Genomic DNA, 27924 nt, shown 5'->3' with positions numbered 1-27924 from the left:
TCATACCATAAAACATTCTATTCCAGTCTTCCAGATTTTACACAAGAATAAAATAAAAACTTTTAGACTACTGGAGATTTTTTTTTTTAAATACACAGTTTGTTGAATGTGAACACTAAATTGAAATTGACATGCTAAGTTTTATAGATTACTTCAGCTGCCCTGACTTCAGTAAATTTAGTTGTGACACAGGTACAACAGCTGACTTCTTTCTGGCATTAGAGGTGGTGATGTTTCGTCACTCTGGAGTTAGTAAAACCTGAAACCCGCCAGGCATTTGACACAGAGTTTGCTGCCAGGGACAGCTCAGCTTCTGGCTTATTGGAGAGGAAATGACCTAACCTCTGTGTTTACAAACTGTTTGAAACTGAGGCCTTTCCACTTCCTTGCTGAGTGTAAGGGTTGACCTGGCATCCAAAATCCCCGTGATCTTCTCAGGATAAGTCATGCAGCCATTGGTGGTCAAGAAAGGATTTGTTCCCTGTGGAAGGGCATTGGAAGAGGAACAGAGCTGAAACACACGGGTGTTCAGAGGGAAAACATCTCTGCACTTAAGAGGGCTAGATTAGACTATTAGACTATTATCATAGAGCTCGTGATTCATCTCCTTTGTTTAATTCCAGCCTTGAGTAAAGGAGTCACTAAGAAACCACATTCGGCCGGGTGTTGTGGCTCACGCCTGTAATCCCAACACTTTGGGAGACCAAGGCAGATGGATCACAAGGTCAGGAGTTCAAGACCAGCCTGGCCAATATGGTGAAACCCCGTCTCAACTAAAAATACAAAAATTAGTCGGGGATGGTGGCGGGCGCCTGTAGTCTCAGCTACTCGGGAGGCTGAGGCAGGAGAATTGCTTGAACCCGGGAGGCAGAGGTTACAGTGAGCCAAGATCGCGCCACTGCATTCCAGCCTGGTGACAGAGCGAGACTCCATCTCAAAAAAAAAGAAACCACATTCTATTCCAGTATATTTATTATAACCAGAAATTCTTGTCTTATCAACAAATAGCTAATATTCACTTACATGGGCAGTGTATTAGATTCCTAGGGCTGCTGGAACCAGTTACCACAAACCGCATGGCCGAAACCAACAGAAATATACTCTCTCATTATCTCATTATTCTAGAGGTTAGAAGTCTTAAAGCAAGGTGTTGCCAGGGCCACACTGCCTCTTACAGCTCTAGGGGAGAATCTGTTTCATGCCTTTCGCTTGCTCTAGTGCTGCTGCCAGCCCTTGATATTCCTTTGGTTGGTACATGCAGCCCTCCAATCTCCACCTCTGTCTTCACATGGTGTTACTCCCCATGTCTCTGTTTCTGTGTCTTCTCTAATATGATTAAGGGCCCACCCTTCTCCAGTGTGACCTCATCTTAACTTAATTATATCTGCAAAGACCCTGTTTCCAAGTAAGGCTGTATTCTCAGGTGTAGGCATTAGGACTTCAACATATATTTTGGGGGAAAATTCAACCCATAATGTGGTTATGTTTTTATTTTCCTTGACTTTTAAGAATGTGAACTATTGTCAAATTTTTTCAACCACTATCAAATTTAAATCTAAGAACTACATGTCTTAAATTTATGACCTCTTCATTAAAAAAAATAATAACAACATTTAATTGGTACCAAAACGTGAAAGAGTTTAATGCTTTGCATTTGCTTGAGGCTGATTAATGAGTAAATGTGTTAACTGTGGCTGTTTTAATTAGCCAGGGTTAATTAATGTTTACCACACTTGGAAGATGAAAAGGCATGTATAAATGCTCTATAATGTGAATCATTTTTTAATTTGTTGTTGAAGCTTATAGTGTAGCCAAATAAGGATTGCTTACGTCATACTTACAAAGGGAGGTTCATTAATGGATACAAATACACAGTTTGATAGAAGAAGCAAGACCTAGTATTTAATTATCAGCAAGGTGACTAATTTACAGTAATCTACTGTATATTTAAAAATAGCTAGGAGAACCTAATTTGAATGTTTCTAGCGTAAAGAAGACAGGCTGGGCACAATGGCTTACACCTATAGTCCCAGCACTTGGGAAGGCCGAGGTGGGAAAATCGCTTGACCCCAGCAATTCAAGACTAGCCAGGGCATCATAGTGAGACCCCATCTCTACAAAACAAATATTTAAAAATTAGCCAGGTGTGATGGTGCATGCCTGTAGACCCAGCTGCTCTGGAGGCTTAGGTGAGAAGATCACTTGAGCCCAGCAGTTCAAGGTTCAAGTGAGCTATGATCACACCACTGCACTCCAGCCTGAGTGACAGAGAGAGACCCTTCCTCAAAGCAAAAAGAAAAGAAAAACATTTAAGTGATGGATATCCCATTATACTGATTTGATCTTTCCAAATTTTATGAATATATTAAGTTTTCTCATATAATCTGAAAATATGCACATCTATTATGTATCAATAAAAAATAAAATTTTAAAAATGTAAAAAACGATGTTGGAGCACTATGGTACTTAACGTAGAGGCTCTGACTTTTGAGGTACATTCATTACCTGTTACTGAAGTTGAATATGCTTTAATATTGTATGTTTAGAAAAGGTAGTTACATTTTTAAATCTGATTGTGTAAGAAGAAAAGAGGAGAAATGTTTGGGGCCAAGTCAATAATTATTTAGTATATCATAATTTGAGATGAAATGTGTTTTTTTTTTTTCTTTTTTAGTTTCAAGTTGAAACATTTTAAGAACAGATAAGGAAAGGCTAACTGTGCTGAGATGAAAATAACATTTTTAAAGTAACTTCCTTAAAGAACATACATTTCTAGAATTTTGTGTAAATTTTCAACAAAGCCTCAGAAGCCTGGATGAGGTCTTGTACCAGGACTGGAAAGTGTGGGGATTAGAAAAAGTGTGGAGAGATCGTTGTGAGATCCTCTCGTATGAGGCCTGAAGCTGTACATCCATGGAAAGCAGTTACCCCAGGCGGGAAAACAGGTTATCCATTCTCGAGTGAGTGGCCGGGTGGGAAATATTCCATCATGTCAAATGGATCGTGCTTTCCAGCACCAAGATTTGTGGTTCTCTAGGTGAATAAAGATGACACCCCTTCACTTCACTTGACTTCACCATTGTCTGCATGGAGTACGTATCTAAAATCAAATTAGCAAAAAGGTTGGGTCTACTTTACTTTTCATCTCCTACACTATTTTATTCTTTGTTCTCGGCAGGAAAAGATGAAGTTGCATTTTATTATTATCTCATAGATTCTTATTCTAAAATGATTTGATTTAAGACCCATTGCACTTTATTTGGATAAAAGATGCTTCACTCTCTGGTTAACAATAACACCAGCCTGATTTTATTACGTTAAGCACTGCAATTAGACAATACAAAGAATTTGCAGCAAGAACATGTTATTTTATCATGGGTGGAACTGTTCATTGTCTAGCAGAATTTATTACCAGATAAATCCCTTTTGGGGAATCTAATGTGGATGTTTTTTTCAAAGCACCTGTGGAGTTCTGCTAGTATTGGGAACGTTTCCATTTTCATTCTGATGCTTCCCTGTGGGCTGTTTCAGCATAGAAGTGAGCTCTCTGGGTCCATGTTTCCATTGGCTCCACCCAATATCCTGAAAGATTGCAACTCAACATGTGTAAATAGAACCTTTCTCCCCCATATTTGCTCTTTTCATAGACTAAACTCAGGTCAAGAACTAGAAGTTTATCCTCCACCCCGATAGCATCTCGCCCTATCCCAAATACCGCCACCAAAATGCCCACTGTTTTTCCTTGGGCCACTTCCTGAAATATCTTTCTGGCTGTATCACTCTTGTGTGCATCCTTATCGGCTATGCTTTTGGCCATTTTTTACTGCTGACTTGTCTGGTTAGTCTTTTATAATCTCCAGGCTTCTCCTCCATCCTTTTTTTACAGTTTACCTGTTCATGAAGCACAGGTCACTTGACCCGTAGAATTCCCATAGGCTGGGATTTTGCTAATTGCATACTCATGGTGTAGGTCAGTGTATTCCTCTGCCCTCTGTATCCCACAAACTAAAAGCCTCTTGGCTAAGCTGCTTCCCTTTTCACTTCCCTTGTACCCCAGCAGCCAGAAGAGTCACAGATCCTGGGCAGCTTGTCCTCTGTGCCTCGGTACATGCACTTGTATCTGCTAGGACAATGATCTCTTTCCCTTGGGCCGCACTGTAATATCACTAGTCACATCCCTAAAGCCCAGGCTTGTTTCTTTGTCATTCTGTCGGTATCCCTACCATAACACTTGTAATGGTAATTATTTTTATGCCCATCTTTTCTTCTGAACCGTGAGCCCTTCAAGTGAAAAGAAATTGATGAAGTTATTTCTAGCACTCCCCTGGAAAAAGGAAGGCAGGCAGGGGGGGAGGGGCCCACTAATTTATGATAAAGTGGTTTGATTTTCTTGGTTGAAGATTATTTCTTTTAAAGTGACTCTTTTCAGCTTCTCTCACTCCTGTGCGTCGTGAATGCTCTCCTGAAGACAGACGCTTTCCATTCATTTCCAAGCCCCCCATGTGAAGTGCTTTCTGTTGCCAGGCTTGGTTTCCCCACACGTTGTTAAAGAAGTTAAAGAAGCATGTGAATAAGCTAAAGCAGAGGAGAAAGAACCATTGCTATATCTAGAATTGTTCACCAGAAAGCAAGTTTTGTGTTAAAGAAAACACGAGTAGGCCACTGTGCAGAAGTGCTTACAGGGTTTGTGTGCTTTTTAAAATCTGCATAAATAAACATTTCAAATGAGCTATCACATATACAAGGATGATGTGCTGTCTGTGGGAAAAGGACCCAATCCTGTGTTGTGATTTTACATATATATAATTTGTGCTAATCTTACACACTTGCCTGATCCCTTATAATTATCTGCACAAGTCTTTTTAGGCTCTTTGAATGAAATTCACTATGTATGGATGTTGAAAATCATCCTTTCTACCATGAGCTCATCAGACTTGCTAACCAATTCTTTGCATCCTTTGAAGTATAAAATTCCATCAATTCAGCATGTATCAACATGAATCAATTAGAATGCACTTTCTTCACAGCATGGCGGAGTTTTTGCGGGCTGCCGGGAGGGGCACTGTTTCCCAATTCATTCATTTGCTTTGGCCCGCCCCAGGATCTCTCTTATCCAGGTCAGATAGACGTCTCTCATGAGCTTGAGAGAGGGGGCTGGTCACACAGGGCACGGCTTTAGGGACACGACTCACTGAAACTACAAAATGAGTGCTGCTCTTAGAGTTGTACCCACAGCCTGCACAGCTGTTATGGCAGTGCTGTGGGCAAGTCTTGCTAAGGCCCGTTCTCCTCCCTCCCTTGTCCTGTTGGAAGGTTCGGGTTGGAGCTGAAATTCAGTCCAGCACGCAGCTGGACAAGCCATGTCTCCTGTATGTGACTCGCTCCCCAGAGAAAGCATCATGTGGACTAGTAAGGGCTTGGCTTTATCAGAAGCAAAGGAGAGGTTTACATCTCTTCTTGCTCTCTCTTAATGGGTTCAGAGCTCCAGCAGAAAAAATGGGACACTGTGGATTGATCTCCAGAAAACCCCAAAACCAGCACTGAAGGCTCCAGGAGATTATGCTTTTAGATTGTTTACAGGCACCAGAATGACTTTTGCCTTTATAAAAATGCGCGCAAGAGCCTGAAAAGTAATATTTGAGGAATTTTTTTTTCTCACTGTACTTTCTGGTCCTCACTGTGAAAGCATTGGCAGTTTTAAAAAATGAAATGTGATACTGTTATAGACGTAGCAAACCTCACGTTTCATTTTTTCCAATTCATTCTATATCTAAGAACTTACTTAGAAGGAGAAACAAACTGTACCCAGAAAAAGGAATGAAACTGGAGAATTCTTCCTCATGATTCCTCTGTGTCCTCGGGCCTAATTATCCTCATTCCAAGGACTCTCCATTGCCTCAATGACTTCGAAAAATTTACTCTCCTTAAGCATAGTCATAAAAATTACATAGTAAAGTGATAAGGAAGAGACGAAAATAATGCTGTAAGAATAAAACCATTAAAAAAAAACACTACTCTTGATTATTTCTGCTGTTAGAATTGTAAATGAATTCTTATTCCTTTTTTCTATATTTTTGGCATGAAATTTATGTTACTCTTATAATTAGTAAAAACTGATTATATTTTATTAATAAAAGAAGACTCACAGTGAAGTCATAACATATGCTGCAGAGGTTAGACTCTTCAAGTCAGATTTGAAGAGAGAATTTCACGTAACAATCACCTTGAAATGTCTTCAGGTCAGCCATCAAAGCACACATCTCTCAACCAGCCAGGCAGCCAGTTTTTCCTCCAGCCTGTGAAGAGTGAAGAGATAGCTGTTTCTTGGCTTAAAGACCATATGAAATAATTGACTTATGTTTAAAAGATACGAGGGATCAGGCCGGGCGCGGTGGCTCATGCCTGTAATCCCAGCACTTTGGGAGGCCGAGGCGGGTGGATCACAAGGTCAGAAGATCCAGACCATCCCAGCCAACATGGTGAAACCCTGTCTCTACTAAAAATACAAAAATTAGCCAGGCGTAGTGATGCGTGCCTGTAATCCCAGCTACTCAGGAGGCTGAGGCAGGAGAATTGCTTGAACCCAGGAGGCCGAGGTTGCCATGAGCCGAGATTACGCCTCTGCAGTCCAACCTGGTGACAGAGCAAGACTCTGTCTCCAGTTTAAAAAAAAAAAAAAGGCATCAAAATTACATTCACTTCTATTTTTATTTTTGTTTGTAGAAGACATGCAGTTTGTATCACATTAATGGGCATATGATGTAATTTCACTATAAATCGAACCAGAGGAAGACATCCAAATATGTATAAATTAAAGCTGACAATGCCTACAGTACTAAACTTTTTGTTTTAATATAATTGGAGACTTAGAAAAGTTCTAAAAATATATTTAAAAATTTTTAAAGGAAGTTGCAGACATAATGGCCCTTTACACCTAAATACTTCAATGTACGTTTCCTCAAAACAAGAAGATATGTGTGTGTGTGTGTTGTTGTAATCTTAACACAGCATCTTTCAGAGATTATTTCTATAGTATATAAACTTGGTTTGTTTGTTTGTTTGTTTGTTTGTTTGTTTGTTTTGAGATGGAGTCTTGCTCTGTCTCCCAGGCTGGAGTGCAGTGGCACAATCTTGGCTCGCTGCAAGCTCCGCCTCCCAGGTTCACACCATTCTCCTGCCTCAGCCTCCTGAGTAGCTGGGACTACAGGTGCCTGCCACCATGCCCGGCTAATTTTTGTATTTTTAGTAGACACGGGATTTCACCTCGTTAGCCAGGATGGTGTCGATCTCCTGACCTCGTGATCCGCCCACCTCAGCCTCCCAAAATGCTGGGATTACAGGCGTGAGCCACCGCGCCTGGCCATAAACTTGTTTTTTAGTCTCTACTTTAAGTTCCTGACAACCCAGGCAGGACCAAGACTCCGTAATGTAGTTGGAAATCAGATCAGCACATTGGCACAAGTTCTACAGGTAAACGGGAAAAAGGAGCCCTACAATCTGCTTTTAGATGCCAGGGAGCCTGGCTAGTATTTATCTTGATTACTGACTGATGCCACTGGTAGGTCTAAGTTCTTTGATCTATGATGTTTGAAAGCCAAAAGGAAATGTGTCTTAAATGAAAAGGGACTTCTTCTGTACCCTCAGTCTAAGCCAGACAAGTGATATTTCAGGAAAATGTCCCTAGCAATAAGGAATATTTTCACAAATGATGTGAAGCTTTGTTTGTGTCCCTTCCAGGGACAGTTTGTTACCATAAGGGGACAAAGCATGCTTCATTTAAACATGTGTGGCCAGGAAACTGTTATTTTTAAACAAAAATAAACCCCGATTTAGACATGTAGTCTGAGTTTTAACTCTGGGAGATTTTCAAGATTGATAGTGTAGCTAAAAATAACTGACCTAATTTTCTGGAGGTCAAGATAAAAACTGGATTTGTGGTACAGCATTTACTTTGTGATAATATGTGTATAAATTCTTCCCCAAGTTGGAAAATGTGGCCGCATCATACAGGGCTGTATCTCTCTTGACCATTGAAGTGCCTAGGTCACTACACTACATTGTGAATGCAAATAGATATTTGGGTTGATTGAGTCAGCAGAATAAATATACTGTTCAAACCTTTAAATAGCCCAACATCAAAAGGAGGCTAAATTATTTTAAATTTGACTTAGAGTTGGTGAAACCTTCTGGCCATTCATGTAGCCATCGTATTCATCCTGAGAAAGGGAAACCTAAAGACTTGGGAGAGTGTTCTGGGAGGAAAGTGCTATTGAGAATGGGCTGTCCAAGCAAAGTGACAGGCAGGCCTCACTTGGCTAGAAGAGGGAGCTTTTCAGCCCTGCTCCACCATCAGGAATCTCCGTGACCTTGGACTACTGCTTTAATCTCTTTTACCTTGGCTTCTAAAAGATACCGTCGAATTCATTCTTTTTCAAACCTATCAAAAATTTGAAATGTATGAAAAAGAGGGTGCTTGTGATGATAGATGGGTTTATGCTTCCTTTTTTTTTTTTTTTTTTTTTGAGACGGAGTCTCACTCTGTTGCCCAGACTGGAGTGCAGTGGCGCCATCTCGGCTCACTGCAAGCTCCGCCTCCGGGGTTCACACCATTCTCCTGCCTCAGCCTCCCGCGTAGCTGGGACTACAGGTGCCGCCACCACATCTGGCTAATTTTTTTGTATTTTCAGGAAAGATGGGGTTTCACCATGTTAGCCAGGATGGTCTCGATCTCCTGACCTCATGATTCCAAAGTGCTGGGATTACAGGCGTGATATGCTTCTTTAATATTAGTTTCTAATCCAAGTTATATAGCCATGTCCTCTATAAAATGGAACTTTTCATGGAACAGTGAGAAGGTTGCATTAGGAATTGGGATACATGGGTTCAGATTTCAGTTCTGCCACTTGCTAGTTTTAAGTATACTTCTCAGGATGGATGTCAGTTTGTTCAACTGTCAATGGAGTAGTGATCCCACTAAGGAAGATTATTGTGGTTATCAAATCAGCAGATGGGTATGAAAAGGCCATGAGTGCAGTTCTCATGGTTATGAAGGTGTCATAACTGCACAGTCCCAACACAGTATGGCTTTGGCATCGCAGATGGCTGTAGCATATATGCTAATCAAAACATCCCTACCGTCCTTAAAGATCTCATGGGTTCTCTCCCAAATCAGCTGCTCCACCGACCTACAAGTAAGTCCATGCTTCTTTAGTATATTTACTCACTAGTGAAGGCCCATCTGCTAAAAGTGTCTTCAGTAGGGGAGAGCTGCTCTTTTCTGGGAAACCCAGCAATGAAGTTTGTCCTGTGATGCCCTCTACATCTACACTTACTGACCTGTTTCCTGAGAACTTCCCGTAACAAATGGTCCAGGGAAGAAGGAAGTCTGTGAGCAGTCTTTCCTTTCCTCTGGCTTTCTGGTTCAGAAATGTGACCCTGATGATAAGAAACTTCAAGGCATGACTCTGGTGTTTTGGCAATATTCCCCTGGCAGTATTGTTTCTTGGCTCACACTCATCTCATGCCTTGCTTTGTTTGCTTTGTTTTTGAGAATTGTTTTTTTGTTTGTTGTTTGTTTTTGGTTTTGGCTCGTGAGACAGAGCCTTGCTCTGTTGCCCAGGATGGTGTGCAGTTGGCACAATCTCGGCTCACTGCAGCCTCCACCTCCTGGGTTCAAGCAATTCTCCTGCCTCAGCCTCCTGAATAATGGGGATTACAGGCACACACCACCATGCCTGGCTAATTTTTGTATTTTTTTAGTAGAGACTGGGTTTCACCATGTTGGCCAGGCTGGTCTTGAACTCCTGACCTCAAGTGATCCACCCACCTCGGCCTCCCAAAGTGCTGGGATTACAGGCGTGAGCCACCACGCCCAGCCATTATGTTTGTTTTTCTTTCATGAAGGGATAACCGAGGCTGTTGTGTGGTGGTGTCTTGGTACAGCTCGTGGCTGTGGTCAGTGTGGTGGAGGGTAGGTCTTCTCAGATGGTAACATGCATGAGAGTCACCTGGGGATCACATTAACATGCAGATTCTGATTCCCTGGATCTGGGTGGGACCTGAGGTTCTGCATGTCTAACAAACTCCCAGAGAACACCCATGTAGCAAGAGTATAGACAAAAGGATTCAAAGCGAAGGGACTGCAAGAACCATGGAACCAGCCTCCCACGATTTTGTGGATGACGAACCCGAGCCTTGGGGAGTTTCAGAGGCCATTGAGAGATGAAGTATAATAAACAACATAGCCAGTTGTATGTTGAGCCAAGAATCAGACATGGACAGAACTGCTGATTGGAAAATTAAATCTGATCTCATAGCCCTGGTGTGGGCAAAATGCCTAGCTAGAGTGGGTGACCGCTGATTTACAGTGGGGCTTCTTGGTAGGGAAAATTAGTCCATCCCATTTACAGCTACTTCCAATGCAGCTGTGTCAGGGGAGAGAGAAGAAAGGACATGGAAGAGAGCGTAGAGGTATGATCTTCAGTCCTTTCAGGCAGGCACATAAGTAAATTTTTATTTAAAAGATAAGAATTGGTCATATGCGAATCTCCTGTTAGATAAGATTAAAAACAAATTTCCATTTTGTGGAGAAGTTACAGATAAATATTTTTCCATGGGATCCAAAAGAATCAAAAAGGAAGAAAAATAGTAATAGCAGTGGAGGTTCGATCCTGGACAGAAGAAAATCCAGCAAGCCGAGGGACTTCATATTCTCACTGGTGTCCAAATCAGAGCTTTTTTTTTTTTTCTTTGTTTACTTTAAGTTCTGGGATACATGTGCTGAGCATGCAGGTTTGTTACATAGGTACACATGTGCCTTGGTGGTTTGCTGCACCCATCAACCCGTCATCTAGGTTTTAAGCTCCGCATGCATTAGGTATTTGTCCTAATGCTCTCCCTCCCCTTTCACCCCACCCCTGGACAGGCCCTGGTGTATGATGTTCCCCTCCCTGTGTCCATGTGTTCTCATTGTTCAGCTCCCACTTATGAGTGAGAACATGAGTGTTTGGTTTTCTGTTCCTATGTTAGTTTGCTGAGGATGATGGTTTCCAGCTTCATCCATGTCCCTGCAAAGGACATGAACTCATCCTTTTTATGGCTGCATAGTATTCCATGGTGTATATGTGCCACATTTTCTTTATCCAGTCTATCGTTGATGGACATTTTGGTTGGTTCCAAGTCTTTGCTATTGTAAATAGTGCTACAGTAAACATATGTGTGCATGTGTCTTTACAGTAGAATGATTTATAATCCTTTGGGTATATTCCCAGTAATGGGATTGCTGGGTCAAATGGTATTTCTAGTTCTATATCCTTGCAGAATCTCCTCACTGTCTTCCACAACGGTTGAACTAACACTCTCACCAACAGTGTAAAAGCGTGCCTATTTCTCCGCATCCTCGCCAGCATCTGTTGTTGCCAGACTTTTTAATGATCACCATCCCAACTGGTGTGAGATGGTATCTCATTGTGGTTTTGATTTGCATTTCTCTAATGACCAGTGATGATGAGCTTTTTTTTTTATATATGTTTGTTGGCCACATACATGTCTTGTTTTGAGAAGTGTCTGTTCATATCCTTTGCCCACATTTTGATGGGGTTGTTTTTCTTTTTTTTCTGGTAAATTTGTTTAAGTTCCTTGTAGATTCTGGATATTAGACCTTTGTCAGATGGATAGATTCAGATCAGAGCTTTAACAGCCAAACTTTACAGGGAAAAGGCTGAGTGGCACCTCCTTTATATGAAGAAAATGTTCTTCTCCAACCCACATGTGTTCAGTGGATGGAAGAAGCTGTTCAGTAATTATAACTGACACTTGTAAAACATAACTGATTGATTTAATGCCTATAAATTTTATTTTCTTTAATCCTAAGATGTGACCATTAAATTTTTAGAAGACATTTGGCTAGTGGATTAATAATTAAAAGAATATTGGATGAATTCATCTGCTTCCTATTCAGCAGTTCTTTTATTTATAAGGCTATTTTTCTCAAAATGAATGATCATGAATATCTAAAAAAAACAAAATATTTTGCTACTTGAAGATGAAATTATTATCTTTTGATGTTGTTTTCTTTAAAGTATTTACAATGATAACTAAGTGGTAGGGCTTCTTCCCTCTGTTACTCTAAGTATGCCTCGCATACATCCTCAAAGCATTTTTTTTTTTTTTTTTGGAGACAGAGTCTTACTCGGTTGCCTAGGCTGGAGTGCAGTGGCATGATCTCAGCTCACTGCAACCTCTGTCTCCCAGGTTTAAGCAATTCTCCTGCCTTAGCCTCCCAAGTAGCTGGGATTACAGGCGTCCGCCACCATGCACGGCTAATTTTTGTATTTTTAGTAGAGACCGGGGTTTCACCAAGTTAGCCAGGCTGCTCTTGAACTCCTGACCTCGTGATCCACCCACCTCGGCCTCCCAAAGTGCTAGATTACAGACGTGAGCCACCACGCCAGGCCACTTCAAAGCATTTTTAAAAGAGCAAGGTGATGGGGTTCATTAGGTGTTTGGTATTTGAAATTAAATACCTCTGTTATTGATGAAGCCGTATCTTAAATATTATCATCACTAAACTCAGTTAAATATTTCCACTGTTAACTGCAAGGCTCAAATGCTTGGATATTATAGAAGATATTTGACTTCAAAGATAACTGCTACAATTTTGGGTCATAACAAATAGTTTTTAGAGGGGGAAAAAATAAGTCCTGGGAGGAAAATAAGCAAAGTGTCTTAGTTTAATATAGCGGTTGGCAAGTATAGATGCTTAAAAGCTCTGAAAATCCCCATTGCAGGCCATCAGAGTGTTGTAATTAAGTATTAAATTAATTCAGATAAAAGGATAATCCATCAGGGCCACTAATGTAGTGGAAGTGTGGTTTCGGTGTGATTAGTCTCACCATGGAAGTCAAAGAAAGTCCCACTCAGAATGAACAATGAAAGAATCATATTTGTCTCTGGGTATTTTGTCATAGGCTCAATTGCCCAGTGCCAGTGTGTAAGCCACTGGTAAAATCCTGAGCCCTTAGTCATGTCTACAGGTAGCTGGCTGCCTTAGACATTTTATGATGACGAAATTGAATTCTACTTCTGATAATGGTAATCCATCATGTCTACCTCTTTTTTTCTCTTAAAACTACACTGACGGCCAGGCGCAGTGGCTCCCGCCTCATCCCAGCACTTTGGGAGGCCAAGGCAGGCAGATCGCCTGAGGTCAGGAGTTTGAGACCAGCCTGGCCAACATGGAGAAACTCTGTCTCTACTAAAAACATAAAAACTATCCGGTCATGGTAGTGTGTGCCTGTCATCACAGCTACTCGGGGGACTGAGGCAGGAGAATCGCTTGAACCCAGGAGGCAGAGGTTCGTTGTTCTGAATGACATAGCCAGGGGTGGTTATTTCTAAATTTTCTGTGTTGAATTAAGATAGGAATGTGGATTTCTTCCTATTTTGAACAACAACCAAAAAAAAAAAAAAAAAGAAGGCTAAGTGTGTTTCACTCTGCTAAAAATGTAACTTTTCTTGAATCTGTCACTCTTTCACTTACGTTTTCTGAAAATGAACATAATAAACTGGGAAAATTAACCACCATGGGGCTTAGCATGCTGGTGGCCATTTGGAGGAACTTTTCTCCCAACAGTGTAACAGAGAAAAGAGAAAAGGTACTACAGTGTACCTCAACCTCAGATGCCCTGGCTGTTCTGTGAAGTACAAGTGTAAGATTTCTCACTGTGATCTTTTGCTCCTCTGCCTTTTTACTGCCAAGGGCTAAGATGGGCACAGGGCCCTTTCCAGCTGCCCCTGCCTGAGAAATGCTTATTTGATGACCAAAAGCAATAACCATTCCTTAGGACTAACGGTGATTAAGTCAGCTTACATATCCACAAGAGTGGAAGAGACTGCTAAAGATAATGGAACAGACATGCTTAATAATGCCTAATTTCTACAGCTACTTTTGTGATAATACGAGAGGCTGAAATAGATAGGGGCTGAACATGGGAAGGCTGGTGTTATGAAGCCCAGGACTTGGATTTCAGCACTGGTGCTTACTGGCCATTGGGTCTTGAAGAGATTGGTTCCTTTCTCCCAGCCTCAGTCTCCTTGTCCCATCAGATTAATAATGCCTGCCTTGGGAGAGGAGAGTCATACAGGAGAGGGCATTTGAGCTGGGCTCTAAAGAGTTCAAATAACGTAGATGAGCGGAGATGGGCTTCCAAGATAGCAGGAATAGAGAACAAAAGTGTCAGAATGGGTATACATGGTCTTTTGTGGGAATACCCCAAACTATTTAGCCTGAGAGAGGTGTGGTGTAGACAGCTGGAGCTGTGAGTTCCATGGCTAGAAATATGGGGTGGGCCCAGACCACAGAGGGCCTTCAGCATCTGGCTAAGGAGTTGGAATTAATTCGGTAGAAAATGAAGACCCACTGAAACAAAGAGGGAGCCATTCTTGTGTGTCAGGAAAAGATTTCGGGAACCAAACATAAAATAAAAACCAGCAGGGAGACCATTGTCTCAGTCGGTTTGTGCTGTTGTCATGATACCAGAGACTCGGTAATTTATAAACAATAGAAATACTACAATTCTGGAGGCTGAGAAGCCCAGGATCAAGCCGGGCACAGTGGCTCACGCCTGTAATCCCAGCACTTTGGGAAGCCGAGGCGGGCGGATCACGAAGTCAGGAGATGGAGACCATCCTGGCTAACATGGTGAAACCCCGTCTCTACTAAAAATACAAAAAATTAGCCGGGCGTGGTGGCGGGCGCCTGTAGTCCCAGCTACTCCGGAGGCTGAGGCAAGAGAATGGCGTGAACCCGGGAGGCGGAGCTTGCAGTGAGCCGAGATCGCGCCACCACACTCCAGCCCGGGTGACAGAGCGAGACTCCGTCTCAAAAAAAAAAAAAAAAAAAAAAAAGGCACCTTGTGGCTGCATCCTCCAGAGGCAGCAAAAACTGTGTTCTCACATGGCAGATGCACAAAAAGGGGCCTGTGCTGGTTTCCTCTCGCCCTTTTAGAAGGCAGTAGTCCATTCGGGGGCACGGGGTGGAACTCTCATGACTTGCTTTCCAGAAGACCCCATCTCTCACTACTACCACAGTGGAGATTTACGTTTCAACACATGACTTTGGGGGACATTCAGACCATAGCAAGCAGTGAGGAGACTATCGTAATTATCCAGGCGAAAAGTAATGATATTCCTAGGGGCGGTGAGGGTGGTGTGGAAAAGCAAGCAGGAAATGGCTGAGAGAATTCAGAAATAGAATGCAAAAGGATTTGTCGGTAGTGTGAGTACTGGACACGAAGAAATACAGGGAATCCTGGATGGCTCTGAAGGATTCAAGCCTGTGACTGGGAGGGAGAATGGTTCTGCCATGATTAGAAAACAGGAAAGGTGGAAGGGAAAGCCAGGGACCTTGAGTACAGTTGTGTACCTACCAAGTGCATGGATCAGGAGGGAGCCCTAAGTTGGTATCTCCAGCAAACTGTTGGAAATATACAAATTTGAGTGGGAGGGAGAAGTCAAAGCTGGGGAAATACATTTCAGATTCACCCAAAGGTAGGAGATCTTTAGAGTTTCAAGAGTCGATGGGATTTCCAAAGGGGAGAATTGTAGAAAGAGATGGAAAGAGATACAAGAAGAAAATGACAGGGATGAAGAGAGGAGAAAAAAAGAGTAAAAAGAGTTATTCAGAGATGTCACAGGGAAGAAGATAAGCACTGTGTATGCGAAACAGTGAGAACATTTCCAAATAAAGGACAGGGTAAGTGATAGTAAATACCACAGACCCAAGAACAGCGTAGCCCCCCGGGGGGTTCAAGAGCTTTCTCGCTGGCAAAGGTTATTTCCTGTCAAGATGAATGTGTATACACCAATAATTATTAGTATTCCAGAATATCCTCTCTTTAGCATAGTAAGTGCTTAACAGTCACAAGCAAAAGATTTATATAAAAGAAATGCTCATTTAATTTATTTAATCGGACATTGGCTAAGTTAGCTACCTATGGCTTTGTAAGACATGAAAAAGTTGGAGGAAATCTAATGAGGGTCTTTTATCTGTAAGGGAAAGGTCATCATGGGCATCAAGTATTGAATTTTAGAAACGGTGCCACAGTGAATAGGGATATATTATAACTCAGATTAGACTTCAAAAGGACTGATTTGCTTGGGACTTCCATCATTTAAAATCACTTGCAATAAAACTGACTACATGAAAAGATATTAATCACAAGCTTTAATGCTATTCCATCGAATTATTTTAATGGGTATATTTGAACAGAATTTTAATTTTTCAGATACATTTTTTGTCAATAGAAAAGAGAATTTGAAAGATGATTGTAAAATGTTACAAATCAAATTTAAATCCTGATCTTATTTTCATTTTCTCTAGCAATAAAACTAACCAGTGATGTGTCTGAAATATATACTACAGCAAACTCTTGACACAGCTATGATTGGAAAATGAGACATTTTGGTTAATCAAATATTATTGTTAATAGTGCAGTGCTGTCTGTCGGTCTCTAATTTGTAAAAATCAGAGAAAAACATGGTGAATCTTTGGTGACATAAGACTCACAAATCTTGATATCCTGGGGTCAGTTTTTAAAGGAGTAATTACACATGATACAAGATTCTATTCTAAGCTCTCTTTTTCCAGTAAGAAAAGATAAGTCAATGATGTTCCATAAAGTTGATTCTTGTTTAATCAATTTTTAAAGGGGTGGGGGGGTAGGCGGCACTGACAGCATTCTTTGGAAAGGGAAGCAACAGAGGAGAAAGGCAGGATATTTGGTGTCTGCTCACATTGGGAAATACGGGGAGCCAGGGGTGGTTAAGTCCAGAGAAGGCTGGATGTCTGTCTGCAGGGCTACATCTGGAAGGGCAAGGGAACGGTTTCCTTGTTGCCTCAGAGCATAGGTCATGCAGCACAAGAGGAGCATTTAGGAAATGCAGATTTTTTTTCAAGGTAAAACAGTGAAAACTGTTCAAGAAGGTAGCAAACTACTGGCCCTTTAATGCTTTTCTTATCCTTGCAAGTGTGCAAGGCAAGACAGGAGATGCTCTGTTGTCTTTCAGCTTGAATGAGATTGTGCCTCGCTTACTGCCGCCACACCAAAGCCTGGCGTTTATTCCTGTGCGATCATTGTATACTAGGGACGTCTGTGTCAGGAGGAAATGGCAGCTGAGCTCCTGTGGCCTTTCACCTCTAGCGGTGCCACGCTGCAGCACACTGGCCGGCTGCCATGCTCCTGCCTGCAGTCCTGCCAGCAGCTCTTGTGAGCTGCGACTTTGCATAAGTAGCTTGAATGCCATGTGCCTCAGTTTTCACATCTGTAAAAGGGAGATGATAATGGTACCTATGTCGTGGCTCTAAACGCGATCATGCACGTGAAAGCAGTTGAAGTCTTGCCTGGCAGAAGTAAATGGTGGCTGCTGCTGCTGCTATTGTGATTGCTGTTACTCACCAAAGAGATGGTTTTGTTTGGTTTAGATGAGCTGCTTCAGAAAGAGCAAAACTATTCAGATGACGTCTTGGCCAACATGATTAGTGAACCAAGGATCAGTTACGGAAACGATGCTCTCATGCCATCTTTGACCGAAACGAAAACCACCGTGGAGCTCCTTCCCGTGAATGGAGAGTTCAGCCTGGACGATCTCCAGCCGTGGCATTCTTTTGGGGCTGACTCTGTGCCAGCCAACACAGAAAACGAAGGTAAGAGTCCCCTGAGCCAGCAAGGGCGTTCTGGGAGGTATATATACACATACATAACGTGTGTGCAAGAGAGAGAGTTATCTTTTGTATGTTCTTGAGTGGTGAATTTTTTTTGATGTAGTCATAAATATTTTCATTTCAGTTTTACTTTAAAAAGTAAATACTAGGAGTTACTATGTCATTAATATATCTGTGTAAATTATTCTTTATATTTTTTATGCTGCAAAGCAAGTAAACTGCCAATTGTTGGAAAAGACAACAACTCCATTGTATAGGTGGCAAAACAAAATGGTAATGATTTACATAACATTTGCAGGTAAAGGGCCTCTTGTTTCCCACATGTCCAGGTTTGCATTCTAGGGAATATTATCCTTCAAGTGAACACTCCCGGACGAAGGGGAGCCACAGTATATTATTGAAGAGGCAGTTCTTCACAAGGAAAATGTGTGGCAACAACATTCTTCTAATTTTTATTTTCCCGTTCCTCTTCTTAATATAAAGTGGTACATTATATAACAATAAAAGTGGATACATAAAGAGCATGTACTGTATATCGTATATTATGTTTATGACTTTTTCAAATGAGGAAATGGAGGCACCAGGAGACTAAGTTCTTAAGTGATGACTTTTGGTAGTAATTTTTTAGAAATGTTTTTTAACTGTGAGGTATATTGTTCCCTCTGGAATGGAAGCACAAAATTCAACTTGTGTTTATGACGTAATGACCTAGAATGCCACCTTCCAAAAAAGCAGATAGATAGTGAAATAAGGAAAAATTACAGTTTACCAACAGAGAGGAGTTTTGAGGGCCTGCAGAGATGCAGATTTGACAGGCACCAAAGTAGTCTTCACTGGCTACTTATTCTTACATGAAATTTCAGATTGAATTAAATGTTAAAGGCAAAGATAGAGAACTACATATAAATAAAATTTAATTTTGCTTAAGACTTAATTTGTGTTTAGAAAATTAAATTTAAGGCAGCTGCCAAAATTAAGGAGCACATTGCTCTAAATGTTTTTTCCTTTGGTATCTCAGAGAAGTAAGATTCTTCTCTATCAACAAATTTGAGCAGTAGATGGCATCCTTTTTCACAGGGATTTCTTAGCAGAAACACCTGTTCAGGCAAGAATATCTTTCAGCCTCTTTTATCTTTTTTCTACATGTTCAGAAGTATACAATTACACACAAACACCTTGATTTCTAGATACAAATAACATGTTTTTTAAGAACACAACAGCACTTTACCTGATTTTCTTTATCAAAGCAGCAAATGTTGATGGAGATTTCATATTTATAATATACCTTATAGGCCAGGCATCGTGGGTCACGCCTGTAATCGCAGGACTTAGGGAGGCTGAGGTGGGCAGATCACAAGGTCAGAAGATCGAGACCATCCTGGCTAACATGGTGAAACCCCGTCTCTACTAAAAATACAAAAAAAAGTTAGCCGGGCGTGATGGCGGGCACCTGTAGTCCCAGCTACTCGGGAGGCTGAGGCAGGAGAATGGCGTGAACCCGGGAGGTGGAGCTGGCAGCGAGCCGAGATCACACCACTGCACTCCAGCCTGGGTGACAGAGCGAGACTTTAAATTTTAAAAAAAATAAATAAATAAAGTAAAATATATATATATAATATACCTTATAACATGCAATTAGTACACTCCTCAGACTAAATCTAAATATAATATTAGACCTTAAGTGTACTGGACAAGTTTTTTCTAAAGAACCATTGCAGAAAATATATAGACTGTTTTCACAATGTGAATCATCACCCCAAATTTGTTTCCTTAATTTGAAAAAGGGCACCTTACAGTAATAGCAAACAGCATGTTACTGACAATGTAAAAATAATTAAAACTTTACCATTTATGAAAATAATTCTTAATCACATAGAAGAAAACAATTTTAGGGACAGTTCATTATCAAAGACCTGGACAACTGCCCTATTAAATGTATTGAGTGCGGATTGTTTTGTTTCTTTACAGGTAGATACATTTTGGTCACTGAAGGTCCTCTTCATTCAGTCTCTAATGAGAATTTTTAGTGAAAAATGTCCGATCTCATTTTGTAAATTGAATGCACACTAAATTTGCTCTTTTACTAACAGCATACCTTGTTGCATCAGCCTTAGGAGAAAATCTGCGTGCACATGTGTGAATGTACACACACACACATACACTGTGAAACCCTTGGGTATTGCCAAGATGTCCATTTGAGCAAAGACCTTGATTAAGTACTTCTGGATACTTGACAAACATGCAGCTATTACATTGCCTAGGTCTCATGAAAAGAGCTGATATTCTTGTTGGATGATTCCATTTGAACAGTAGAATGTGGTATAACAATATTGGGAGGCAATAGAACTTGCAGTGTCAGAGTCTTGAGTTGCAGTACTCTTCATTATCAGTCCCAACATTGATATATATATTGATTATAGCAAACAATTTAAAAAGCCACTTAAACAATTAATTTTTTTTTTTTTTTTTGAGACTGAGTCTCGCTCTGTCGCCCAGGCTGGCTGGAGTGCAGTGGCGCGATCTCGGCTCACTGCAAACTCTGCCTCCCAGGTTCATGCCATTTTCCTGCTTCAGCCTGCCGAGTAGCTGGGACTACAGGTGCCCGCCACCACGCCTGGCTAATTTTTTGTATTTTTACTAGAGATAGGGTTTCACCGTGTTAGCCAGGATGGTCTCGATCTCCTGACCTCGTGATCCGCCCGCCTCAGCCTCCCAAAGTGCTGGGATTACAGGCATGAGCCACGGCACCCGGCCCCAATTGGTTTTTAAATAAAATAGACGGCCATCATCTCATAGGATATTAAATACTACCCCATACCCCTGAACTCCTGAATGATACAGACCCGAGTTTAAATTCCAGCTCTGCTATGCACTTCTGAGCAAGTTACTTAGCCTCTCTGGCTGCTTCCTCATCTGTAAAATAAGGTTGACAGTAATTCCTAACTCAGAGGTATAGTATGAGCATTAAATAAGAAGGCATAAAAAAGCTCTTAGCAAAATTCCTGGAACGTAGTAAATGTCAGTGGTAGCTTTTTTTTTTTTTAATGGAGCCAGGATCTTATTAGAGAGACTTTATCAGCCTGTCTCAAGATGAATCACCTTATGGCCTGAACAATGTATCCTTAAAATAATGAATATAATAAGTCCTAAAGCCGTCTCTCTTCTCACACCGTCTCCCACCTCTCCCCAGAAACTTGTTAGTCTTTCTTTGTACAGACATGTGCGCACACACACATACACACAACTACTGAAAGTATCTAAAATTCTCAAAGGATTTCCTTTTGTTCTTCATGCAGTCCTCATTATCATAGTCTCAAATGCTTACCAAAAATTTGTTGTTTTTCTTAAGAACAATCAGTGAAATCCAGAGGAGGGTCTGATGCCCATTTTTTAAATTTACATTGAAGAAAATAAGCATATCACAGTTTTCCAATGTGCTGTGATTTGCCTTAACAAATTTTTATTCTTTGGTTTTCACATCCACAAAACCTAAATGAATGGCTAGGCTGAAATGAAGCTGTTGTTACAGAATTGTGCTCACAGAACGTGAAATGATCTGGCTGGAAGCATTAGCGTTGATGACATTTGTGTTTGTTCTACTTTTTCCCGACTGCCTGAGAAGGGCAGCCACAAAGAGCAGCATAGCATGCAGTGACTGCCAGCAAGTCTTTGTGGCCAACAGTCTGCCTCTTTGTAGATAATACCTAGATATAATATGTAGATAAAATAATATTTTTGAAGAGACAAAGCAGGTCTTATAAGACTGTATGGATGTATTTGCAAAATGTGAAGCTGCCTCCTAGTATATTTTTAACTAGCTTTATAGAGGCAATGAGGAAGCCAATTTAAATGTTGAAATTTAGATTAAATAAATATTTCATTAAACTTACAAACCAGTTCTTGTCAGCCTCTTATCTATATGTAAAACTGGTGTACTGCTGATTCCTCATTACCTTTGGCCTGGTAGAGAGTTTGTACAAGGCAGCACGGTTAATAGTTGAGGTTTATTACAAAGAACACCAGAAGTAACAGACTCAAAAATCCCAGAGGTCTGACCATTCTGTTTCTCTCCTCTTACAGCAAAGGATTTGATTCAAAGCTACTGAGAGCAAGAGAATAACTCATTTCCGCTTACATTTTATTTTAACTCTATTAAAAGTTAAAGATAAGATAATGTATTTCTTGTTTTTAAATTACTAAACAGCCAATGTAAGATGTGTTTTAGCACTTCATTGATGAAGTTACTGTCTGGTTAAGTAAAGGTCAATTGGAAAAATTGGAAAGTTTTGCAATGGATTGGGAAATAACACACTACTTTGTTTTGTTGGTGTGTATTCTTCTTTTTCGGCAATGATATCATAATTGCCTTTTAAAAAACTGTTTTAATGTCTGCTCCCTGAGCTACTTATTTTTTGAGCATTAATTTATACTAAATCAGCTTCAATCTTTTAAAGCAGATTAGGGTTTATGTCACTGAAACTAGTTTTGTTTAATCTTCCTAAAAAATAGGGTTAGGGTTTTATTATTGTTTTTAAATAATACATGCCTATTTAAAAAAATAGAAGAAGAAGAGCGGGGAGAGGCAGAGAAACTTATAGGACTATATCATTTGTAAGTTTCTTTCACATAAGTATACGCATTTGAACCCTGGAAAAACCATTTACTTTGTGACGCAACTGAAGTTCAGATAGAATGTGATTGGCCCTAGATCACAGAGAAAGTAAGTGGTGACATTAGCAGTGGCCCGTGGGCCTACCAGCTCCTCAGCCTGCATTTAAACCACAGGTACACTTACCTTACTGCCCCGAGTTGCATATACATTTTCTAATAATGTAACTATTGACGTATGTGCTCACCACCACTTCAAGGTACGCGTTTGCCCTCGTGCATGTGGTCTGTTGTGTTCTTAACTGCAGTTGAAGCACTATTGGGTCCCTCATCATCAGGAAATTTTCACAAACTACAATGACCTTTCAACTAACTGCATTTTACAAGGAGTAATACAGTTACTCATTACAGGTTGTTGCAAATAGGAAAAAAAAATGAAGTATAGAAAAACCAAACTTCATTGTCGAAATGTATTTGGGAGTTGCAGAAGGAAGTGAACTATGTCTTCCTCTAATGCACTAGTGAAATACTAGAGAATAGTCACTCTCGCATCAGTAGTTACTATGGAATATTTAATCATAGGATATTTAATCAGCGCAGTTCTGTAGTATCTGGTAGTGTCTCAAACAGGCTTTAAAGGTTATTTGTTCCTCACCATAATTAGAAGATGCAGATGTTAACATTTCTGTTTCCATATGGAGAAACAGCCACAGAAGTGGGCGCTTGCCCAAGGCCACAGACATTGTAAATGTTGGGCCCAGGCCTGGGATTAGATGCCTCACCCTCCTTTTGACTCCACCATGCTGCCAGTCTCTACATGAGAAAGGACCAAATTTTTATTTCATCCAAATGTCCTAGTGCTCCCGGAAATATTTTCTTATATTTTGGAGACTTGGCTTACTGCCACTTTTTTTCTCCCTCACTGTTTCTATTAACATGTGGCATCCAAAATCGATTTGGACTGAGAATCCCACCTTTGAATGCCTGGCCTGTGTGCATCAGTAAGCTGGATGGTTTTGCTGAAATTGTTAGAAGCCATTTCATCGAGCACATCGAGCACACCGTGTCTCCTTCAGCACCTGTGCTCACTTTGTCTTACCTTTTTCCCTTTACACTTGCCACCTTACCAAAGCAGCTTCCCCCTGTACCTCCACTCCATGGTTTCATTTACCCTATGACCATTTATTAATCCTAAAAACTTCACTTTTGTCCCCATTCCTTGTTTCTTCAAACGCCAGCGTAAAACGAAGTATTTTCTGAGCATCAGAAGTGCTTTGGAAAGGTCAGATGATGGTGAGGAATATCATGCTGTCCACACTGCTTTCTTTGGGTCGGACCCAGAACACATAAAAAGGGAAAATTGTGAACAATGGCAAATATAAAATGAAATATCCTCATTTCACATGTTTCAGCTGTATGTCATCTGTCAAATGGAAACCAGCCTTTTTGAAAAAGTGAGAAAAAGACTGCAGTTTCCCTCTTCTGCCCTCATACTAAGGACAAATTTGATTCACTCACTAAATGGCAGATTATGTGGTAAAACTTTGCTCTCCTGATAAATTCATATTTGCACTTCCCCCGGAAATTTAACAGAGTCCTTTTGTAGTTAATTAACTGTAAAATAAGATAAGATTGGGCAGTTGTAAAAGGAAGTATCTTTAAGGTTTTCTGCTAGGCTGGGAATATTTTATTTCTAATCAAAAGCCAAGAAACTATCTCTAAACTAGCTCAGAGGGAAATCCACCCTCCCCACCCCTCTTCTTTGATGTTGCTGCATATCCTGGTGAGGGCTTTTATTAGAAAACTAAGGAGCAGGATTGGCACGTCAATAGCGATAAGCCATTTAAAGTGGTGCCCCTCCTGGTCCTCGATGCTCGGGATTAACTCACTGTGGTTCTTTTCTGGCTGCTCCTTTTTTGTAACTTGTTTATTGCATATCCTTTTTTCCCTGCTCGACTATGTTTGGGAGCCACGACTTACCATCTTGATTTGTCTTGTTTGCTTTCTGTGTCCCTTGCTTCCTGTGCCCAGTTGAGCCTGTTGATGCCCGCCCTGCTGCCGACCGAGGACTGACCACTCGACCAGGTATCAGAACCGCTTGACTTCTGCCTCTCCGCATCTTGCGCCTAAGCTCGAGCAGACGTTGTCTCCTTTCTGCATTTTAAGCCTCTCTCAATTGTACTTACTGCAGAGTAGAATCTGAAGTGACCTTAGAAACCAAACTTCTAAAAATTCCCCTTGACTATTCCTTACTCTTCATTTCCCAAGTTCCGAGTGAAATGATTTTTTTGTTTCTGAGCTTTCCTTTTGAAACCTGAAAGAGAGCCCTTCCAAATTTGGTTTTTTTTTTTTTTTCTTTTCTTTTTTCTTTAAAACAAAACAAAACAAAACAAAAACAGAGACGATTATATAGAGCCTGTCCTTAAAAACAGAAGCCCAGACAGATGTAGACTCTCAGGTGATGACTTGGATACCAGTGTGAACATCTCTTCTTTCTTGTTTGGTGTCCAGATGGGTCATTTTCTAACTGAACTGGGCTCAAACTTCAATCAGTTACTGAAGTAGACATGATTTCCTGAAAATACCAGAATTGGTTTCTCTCCAGAGCCCGAAATACATCTTCTGTTTTGTGGGTTGTATGTACTTATTCTCAATGAGTGGCTAAAGTAACACAACAGATGTGGATGCATAATTTTGCACATAAGCCCTTTTTTTATGTATTACTTAAAAATCCCATTAACACTGAAATAGACACTTCTTTTTTTACAGTTTCACAAACATTAAGAAGAAACACATTTTTATTTTATGAATAATGTCATAGCACAGCAGAAGCATATATGTGCCTGGTGTCTACTCTGAACAACCTCACCCAACTGATAGTAGCCAATGCTTTCAGTGAATCAAAAAGAGGAAGAAAGTTATTGAATTAACAAATTTGTGTATTCCAGGGAGATTTTAATCCCAAATAACACATACTTTTCCATATTTATTTTCTTCTTTATCCTCATAAGGTCCCCAGGCGATAGTCAAAGAACAGGGAATTAACTTTCTTTGAAGATATTAATACACAGAGGTCAACCTTTGCTGCCTGGTTCAGATACAGTCAGCAGCAGAGCCAGGAGACCCACCCTGTCCCTCACACTTCCACCACAGGCTCGAGCCATGACTGCCTCCAAGCACGGTCACTGATGAAGACTCAGAGTCTGCCTGTGGCATCTTCATGCCTTTATGCTGTGATTAACAGTGGCAGCAGAGACAGTAGTGTGACACGTCTTGACAGCTGGTCTCGTTGATTTATGAATTTCTGTCTGTAGGCTTTTAAGGGGAACTTAAATTATAGTGAGTCAGAGACAGTTTCATTTCTTCTAATGTCCTCCTTATTGTCAATGTCATGTAAGGGAATCTCAAGGAGCCAGGAGTTGACATTCCTGGTCTGCTCAGCCAACTTGTAAGGCCTCGGGCTAAGGGTCAGTTCAGTTCTAATTGCAACCACAGCCAGCTCAGGTTGGTCATTTGCCTTGGGACTTTTTTCATGGTGCTTCTCTTTAAAAGACATGCTTTTCATCTACAAGCATAAAATGTAACTTAGAAAGCGCTCATTCGACTCATTCAATTTTATCAAATTTCTACATTGGGCCAGCGGAGCCTATATGTTACTATTGAAACATCCAGGAACAGGTGACACTACCAGTCAATGTTTTTTTCTTTTTTTAAAAAATTGTTTTTTGATTTTTGTTTTTTTGAGATGGAGTCTCGCTGTGTCCCCCAGGCTGGAGTGGAGTGGCGCGATCTCAACTCACTGCAACCTCTGCCTCGGGGGTTCAAGCAATTCTTGTGCCCCAGCCTCTCAAGTAGCTGGGACTACAGACGTGCACCACCATGCCCAGCTAATTTTTTTGTATTTTCAGTAGAGACGGGATTTCACCATGTTAGCCAGGCTGGTCTCGAACTACTGACCTCAGGTGATCCACCCACCTCGGCATCCCAAAGTGCTGGGATTACAGGCATGAGCCACCATGCCCGGCCTATTCTTTTAAAAAAAATTTTTTTTAAATCTAAATCTAACATAAAAAGGACACCTCCAAACGTTGTCAAACAAAAACAATGTGTTTTAAAGGAAGAGCTAGAGAATAGTTAATGGTATTACACTGGTGGGAGAAAACCATCCAAAACCTTTCTCATAACAGTAAGAATATGATGTCACTTGGGGATTTCACAAAGATCAATGCACTAAATTCTTTCTAGGTTTGAAAGAAATTAAACAGTAAGGTCCCTGCTCTCAGGAGCTTGAGGTATAATAGAAGGAATTTTGCATATTTGGAAACACGAGATGGAATTTGGAAGACAAAGAAATACAAAGCAACGTTAAGTGCTAACAAGAATGTTCTGTGATGTGAGGAGATGGAGTACTAACCCAGGGGTGTGTTAAGTAGAGAACTTACTGGAGATGGGCTTCCAGAGAGGTTATGAAAGATTTGAGGCACCTGGATTGGCAAAGAAGAAGGGAACAATTCTATTCAGAAGAGAGGGTGGCCTAAGCCAAGCTTCCTTTCATACACAGCGTAGGCTTGGGTTGCCCAGTAAGATGGCTTAAGTTGAGAAAGAATGCTCAGATATGAAGTGAGGAAGATTCTAGTTAAGGTTTGTCTATGAATAGCAGTATTTGCTGCACATGTATTAAGGCATGCGTGTGTTCTGTTTTTGTGCTTGTAGTAAGTTTATCAAACATTTGGGCTAATTTCCCCGTGTTTTGTAGCATAGCTTTGGTTCTTCTTCACATTTTAGAGACCACACACTTGAGTCTAATGTGCTGAATTATATCTTTAGCCTTTCCAAACTTAGAAAGCCTTCCCAAGACTGTCATGCCGTTCAAGTGATGGCATTGTTTTTGAATCATCACTATTGTCCTCAGAAACAAGTTAAAAAAAGGTTTTTGTTTTCCCCCCACCCAGTGCTTTATAATCATGACTGAGGAAAATGGCTTCTCCTTAACTCTCATATCTAAAAAAACAGAATATGGTAGCTTCCAGCATGCAGTGTCAAGTAGGGACCATCGTAATAACAGTGGTGATTTGGGGGCATAGTGGCCATTATAGCTCCTCCTCCTGGCTTACTTCCAAAGAAAAAATAGACTCTGAAGGACTAATTATACAGTTTGACCAGAATAAAAAAGAAAAACACATTAGCGAGCTCTTCACGTAGGGTAGAAAGCTACCCTTTCTGTTACAATTCATCACCACCCTTCTGCAGTCCAAATAAAGGGAAACCAGGTCCTTGACCCCGAGCCATGCAAGAGGTGTCATGAAGGACATACCTCCCTTAGCCCCCACATGAACAACAGGCTCTGCCCACTCATCATGACTTACAGGAAGAGAGAGCTGGAGTCATCAGGGCTTAGGGTGAAATCAGCACAACTCAAGAAAGACCTCTAAGTAAGCCTGTAAACCAAGGTCCCTGCCATTTACTTAAAACTACTCATCACATTTTATTACATGCATTATCACCTTATTATGAATATTTCTCTATGTGCCAGCTTACTGATTTTTTCTTTTAGTAAGATTTGCTTAATGTAAAAAGTCTTCACTAAATGCGTA

General features: G+C 40.8%; 1 protein-coding gene across 6 annotated transcripts in view; it reads left to right on the top strand.

The window, feature by feature from the left end:
- APP (amyloid beta precursor protein) overlaps window positions 1-27924 on the top strand; it is a 284471-nt gene that overhangs the window by 235575 nt on the left and 20972 nt on the right. For all 6 annotated transcript variants that reach the window (XM_008969776.6, XM_008969774.6, XM_008969775.6 and 3 more), the window contains 2 exons: window positions 17483-17704; window positions 24362-24415. In XM_008969776.6, coding sequence (XP_008968024.4) covers window positions 17483-17704; window positions 24362-24415 — 276 coding nt within the window. The remainder of the gene's footprint in view (window positions 1-17482; window positions 17705-24361; window positions 24416-27924) is intronic.

This window comes from Pan paniscus, chromosome 22 (assembly GCF_029289425.2).
Source record: "Pan paniscus chromosome 22, NHGRI_mPanPan1-v2.0_pri, whole genome shotgun sequence".
Classification (NCBI taxonomy): domain Eukaryota; kingdom Metazoa; phylum Chordata; class Mammalia; order Primates; family Hominidae; genus Pan; species Pan paniscus.
The sequence above is the reverse complement of the archived record's forward strand: the minus strand, read 5'-3'. Positions and strand labels throughout refer to the sequence as shown.